The sequence below is a fragment of the Aplysia californica genome, unplaced genomic scaffold (assembly GCF_000002075.1).
Source record: "Aplysia californica isolate F4 #8 unplaced genomic scaffold, AplCal3.0 scaffold00525, whole genome shotgun sequence".
Lineage (NCBI taxonomy): Eukaryota > Metazoa > Mollusca > Gastropoda > Aplysiida > Aplysiidae > Aplysia > Aplysia californica.
In genome coordinates, this window is record NW_004797795.1 from 106,780 (window position 1) to 113,064 (window position 6,285).

Sequence of the window (6,285 nt, forward strand, 5' to 3'; positions counted from 1 at the left end):
AGAGGAGGAGGAGGAGGAGGAGGAGGAGGAGGAGGAGGAGGAGAAGGGGCGAGTTATGCCAGGTCCTGTAGAGTTATACGTACATGTTTTCACACGTTTCACCTACTCCGGGGGACAGAATACTAGCTCCTGCAAAGGTCAACACGAAAGCTATGAAATCAATAGCAACGTACGCCTGCTCCATTGTGTCCGAAAACAGCGTGTGACTGAAAAGACACCAGAATAACCATCGAGATGATGATACCAATGAGTACATGTCACGACGCGGTAGAATCAGGCACTCGTTAATTTTTGAACATGTGGAGTTATTGGTATCATTTTAAAGCTTGTTCTTTTGTCTTGCATTCGGTGAAAACAGTATTCATCTATCATGAATAGAAGTCTAGACATTTGCGATAGAAAGAAGTAGGGGGTCGCCTGGTTTCAGGGGTAAAATTATCTAGAAAATGACCGCCAAAGTGGAGCGACTTCCAAAGCTTGAGAGTCCTTTAGAGACTTACATTTTATATTTTGTACCTTAAATCGACATTTTCACGAAAATCCCCACAGAAATGCTTTTTAAATGAGCCAAAAAACAAAAAATCGATAAAAATTGCCAAACGGACAGAAAATGCAAATTTCTTCGATTTCATTATTTTGACGAATGCATGGTTTCGCCACGATGCTTCACTTTTTATTTTCTACAGGGCCACTGTGTCAACCCTGGATTCGGAACGACATATGGATACATAGAATGGAGTGGGGAAAGAGGGGGGAAGAGGGGGGGGGGGATGGGGAGGGAGTTGACATGGGATGGCATTGACGTCATTGTCGTATTTAAAGAATAGGGGTTTAAGTAGACCATTACCCATTTTTCCAAGTAAGAACAACTGTTTTGTAATGAGAATTTCTGAAAGTGAGAGAGATTCAAAACGGTTAAAATTGCAATTTTGAAAACTGACTTTGTTGTACGTATATAATTAGCTGGCATGATTATGTCATTATGATCCTCAAAACCAGTTCAAGAAGATTAATTTTACAACTTGTATGTATTTGCACATACGAGGGGGGTTCAAGAAGTCTTTGGTCTAAATATGAAGGAATAAAGATAGAGCTTTGTAACTTGGCACATATACTTTTATTTCTTTACATAGTCACTACGCAGAGTAAAACATTTCTGCCACCTCTCATTGACCTTCAAAAGTCCTTGACAGAAAAATGACCCAGAATGAGCCCCTAAGCAGTCTTCAACACCTTCAATGACGTCCTTTGAGTGATTTTTTTTAGATTATGAAACAAAAAAGTATGAGGAGGCTAGGTCTGGTGAATAAGCTGGGTGTTGCAGGATTTCAAAGCCGCACTATTCTGCTGTCTGGACTGCTTGTTTGTGCCCTGTGCGCAGGGGCGATGTCATGCAGTAGGAGGACCCCATTACTTAGTTTTCTACACGTTTTTCTCTCCAATTCGGACCACAATTTTATCAGCAAACCCGAGTTGTAGTCTCCGGTGACTGGTTTGTTGTTGTTTTTTCATTTTCCAGGTAGTCAGTCATGATGATACCTTTACAATCTCAGAAACACGACAGCTTGACCTTTCCGCTTGACGGCATTACTTTTGCCTTCTTTGGTGAGGGAGAAGAAGGGTTTTTCCATTGCATGGAGAACATTTTTTTGTTCTGAATCAAAACGATAAATCCATGTTTCATCCACAGTCACGATGTTTTTAAAGAAATTTGTGTCAATAGACTCAATTCGAAGGAGCGTTTTGCAAGACTCAACCATCTGCTTCTTTTGCTCACATGTCAAAAGGCGGGGTACCCACCGTGAAGACACCTTATTGATGTTAAGATGGTCATGGGGAATCGTTTCAATTGACTCTACACTGATTCTCGTTTCACTTGAGCGCTGTTAAACAGCGATACATCGTTCTTGTAGAACCAGTTTCTTCACTATGGATACATTCTCTTCAGTTATCACAAAGGATGGACGCCCCTCACGATTTTCATCCCTCAGCGACATGAATCCAGATTTGAATTGTCTTTCCCAGTATGTCGCAGTATTATGACGAGGACATTCGTCATCATAGACTTGGAGCATTTCTTGAAAAATGTCCAAAGGGGATTTTCCTTGCTTGTGTAAGAACTTGATAACTGACCGATGTCCAACAGGCTCCATGGCACAGCTTTAGCAAAGAAAAACCAAACGTTTTTGTGCATGGTTTCATTAAACATGGTGACTAGTGCCTTATTGTTGTCAGATTTTCCCGAACATTTGCATGGTATTTTCCAGAGAAATCGTCTAAAGGCTGGCGAAATTTCATTACTCTGCCATGATTCCTTCACACCCAGATCAAAGATTTATTGAACCCCCCTCGAATAGTGTAAAATGGAAAGTTTGCGCGCGCATTCAACTCGATAGCAAGATTAATGTTTTGCCTTTCTATTTGCGCGCCAATGGTGCGCACCAGCTCAGCGAAGCTTTAAAGAGAGCGATGAGTAGCGGCTATGGCTATGACAGTGCCCTGTTTAGGATACATGTATTTTAATTCAAATTTATAAAGTGATCTGACAGTAACTGTTAGCTAAAAGACCAACCAGAGCAGGTTAAAAGACTTGAAAACCCCAAATTTAAATTGGTCGCGTTGAGTACACAAACAAGGCAATATCCCAGGTTAGTTTAGTGTGATACTAACTGACCTACTGGAGTGCTAGAGACATTAGGAATGCGTGTTCGTTTGAGTTGGGTGTGACTGCATGTAGAGCCCATCCCTCCAAAAAAATGGTGCATTTATGGTGAAGATGGAATGACACTCCCTTAGTTATCCAGAAGTTCTGTGTTCGATCCCCGCTGGAATCCGGTACGAATTGTGTTAAATGGGTGCTAAATTCGGTCCGACACAAGTCATTCCAGTCGCTGAAAAGTTTGTCGGAGAAAAATGGGCTTTTTGTAACGTAAGTTTTGTGGAGAATGCCCTGACACTTCATAGTCAGCTCCAACAAGCTGCCCCTGACCTTATGAATTCTTATTCGGACACGTGTGGTGTTAAAAAAAGGTAGATTCTATGTCCACGAGCCCTTTTGGTATCACTTAGCAGAAGAACAGCCATCATAATATCTTTCTGCATGAAGACTTTAACGCCAGCTTTTAACTCGAAAAAACCCTTGAAGGCATAATTTTATCTGCTGAGCTAACGTATTTTGGTGAAAGAGAGCACATCCTCATATGATATAAGTACTATCTTATCTTATCTTATCTTATGATATATTATGATGCTGTATTATACTTTAGTAGGGTGTTGTACTCCTGATGCCCTAAGTTTCTAAATCTGATATGGTTGATCCATTTCACAATGACATAGCAATAGCCTTCCCCACACACCCCTCTTCCAGTTTTCTTTAAACAAGTGCAACCAGTCCATATCTCCCTCCTGTTATTGGTGGGCTGTTATTCCTGCAAAACGTTCCCATGGTAAACAGGCATTCATACCGCGTCTTATGAAATTGAAAAGGTTCTATCTGTACTGAAGAACCAGCAGTGGACAACACCTGAGATCAAACAGGGGAAAAACAAAGATGAAGAGGATTTCTTAGTGAACTTACTCAGTACCAACTGTACCGTGTAACACCAGGAACAGTGTTACCACTCGAAACAGCAAAAACAACAACTGCAATATGATCGCTATGGCTGTTGTGAAGTCGCAGTTACTGTTTTGGCCGGTTTTAGTTCCATCGTAAAACAGGATACAGTCACCTGTGTTGCTCTGTCGAACAAAACATTATTTTCCTTTATGACTAGATTTTACAAGCAATACTTATAACTTCCAAAGGGCACGCATCATCTCAGTCACTAATAACTAACTTTAATCTTTCTTTTTAAGAATATAAATAATGAAATTGTGCATACCAATAAATGCAGAGTGTTGGGAGTAAAGGAAATTACAATATGCTGGTGGTTTTTAAAAAGTCCATAACTGGCCATTTTATTAACCCTGCCTCTCCAAGTTACCCTTTGGAAAAGTAATGGGAATTTACCACGCAATGCAGACGATGACCATTGTACTGTTTTAAACTCTAAAGAAATGCTCTCAGCCCATTATAATGACATCATATAGCATCACAGAGATCGTAAAAAACGAGTGTCAATCATACTTTCAAAAAAAGACAAAATTGTTCCGAACGTTTCATAGCATTAGCATATTGGTTCTACAAAGGGGGAGGGGGGAGTCAATACGCCAACACAGACAGACAGACAGACAGACAGACAGACAGACAGACAGACAGACAGACAGACAGACAGACAGACAGACAGACAGATACTTTGATTAGAGATAGACTGGGAGAAGAAACTTTAAAGTAATAGGGGCGGGGGAGAGAGGGGTAGACAAGTATGGGATGAAGTTTCTGTTGTTTTCGTCAATAATTATTATCCTATTTGGATTTACCTTCTGCGTGATTTAAGGAAAAGAATTTTTGACAGCCAGTAAAATACCAAAGGTACCCTTTGCAAATTCCAACCTCGCCCCCCCCCCCTCCTCCCTACCCCATATCTCCACCCTCTCTTTTCCAAACCCAGAATAAAGAGAAAAATTATCCCTTTCCCCACCAGCTTGGTGTACTACACCCTCCTGACCACTTTGTAAAGACACAACTCCGAATGCGTTCAATCCACCCAGTTGTGCTTCTATGCAATCCTCAAATTTGGTGTATTTAAGTCTGTGATCCATTTAAAAAATATTCATATGCTGAATGTGTGGTGGCTCTCACCGGTTCAAAAATACGTATGGCGTTTCCAACCGGGTGTTGCCCACCCATACACTTTTGTGTAGGGAAATACTGGCTAGGTGGTTCACAACCATACACTTTCTATAGAAATCACCACTCGCGCCCTTAGGATGACAGGATTCTAACTCCATGACGCATAATTTTGAGAAAGGGGGATTTCAAAGATTCGCACTCTTCCAGTTCATGTTTTTACGTCTTATTTGTTAAGCGTCATATGGAAAAAAAATACAAGTCAGATTGTTCAGGGCATCTGTGCCAGTAGTGTGCAGTGTGTAACTCAATTCTCCATGAAATAAGAGAGTCTTCAAGATACAATTTTCAAACACGCAGTCTGGTATGACCTTTTGGTAGGTTTTATTCAACATTCAATACAGCACGGCGTACGATACGACCTACAACCAAAAACAGACAAGACAATAACCAAGCATCACGAGCAATGAAACATCTAACAGAGACAAGTTTGTAATTTATAGTACTCGTAAAAAAGTGAAGTGAGAATCATTTTATTTTAAGGGTACTCTCTGCCACCGGGTCAGTGTGACGTTCAGCACGAGGTCTCAAAAAACTGAACTTAGCGAATTTCAAGTGTGTGTATTCTTCTGGCACACACGTAGACAGATTTTTCGATATGCCTTTGTATTTGTATGTTGATGTCAATGACACTCCATATTGTATTTAAATCATTTTGTTTTGGTGCACTCTTGATGTCTTTTAAATGTTAATAGAAACTGTGGACATTTTGAATTATTTTTGGGGGGGGAAATATTGTAGGTGTTTTACGCACCTATCCACACAATTTAGATCATTAAAAGAGGCGGGTTTCGACATTGCCTGTCAGGGCCAACAAAGGCTCAGAAGAATACAATATCCACCCAGACAGACCGAGATACTCGATAAAAATTCAGCCCACACGGAAATCGGACTGCTTGCGACGGTGAAGCGCCTAACCGATACATACCACAAAGGCAGGTACATATTGGACAGTAAGTGAGAACTACGCAACTACGCCTCCCTTAGCTCATCAAAAACGTTATAATATTGTTAGCTTTGTTGGGTTAATGGGAGGGGGGAGGGGTATTGTGTGCATGTGTGTATGGGGCTTGCACCAACACTGAGAGTTACCACAGACCTACATTATCTTTGCTGTCAGCGGGTATTGGCAGAAGTCGCTGTTTCACCATGGCAAATTGTTGGACAAACACATGCAAAAATAAAGTAAGTGAACCTTTGATTGGCTAATGCCGATTGAAATGAAAAAACTGAAAAAGATGAGGGCTCCGTAAGCCGCCAATCTCGTTTTCATGACAAACTGGGGATTTCTTAGGTCAATCATGGCTGTCTCGAACTCTGTTATGTCAGATCTAACCGTCAATCTTTGTGACTCTGCCGGGAGGGGGAAGAAAAATTATTCAAATGAATAATTAGTACATGTATTCTTTTCTAATGTCGATTTCTACTTTCATCATCCTATAGAATCATTGACAATATCAGAAGAAGAAGAAGTAGGAGGAGGAGGAGGAGGAGGA

General features: G+C 40.8%; 1 protein-coding gene across 1 annotated transcript; it reads right to left on the reverse strand.

Moving 5' to 3' along the window:
* Positions 1 to 83: 83 nt before the first annotated feature.
* Positions 84 to 6,196, reverse strand: LOC101856916 (the record flags this gene model as incomplete). The annotated part of the gene is given in 3 exon segments (XM_013086951.2): positions 84 to 206; positions 3,578 to 3,738; positions 5,985 to 6,196. Coding segments are annotated over 3 exon segments (392 nt in total), but the record flags the coding sequence as incomplete, so codon positions are not given.
* Between the last annotated feature and the right edge of the window lie 89 nt (positions 6,197 to 6,285).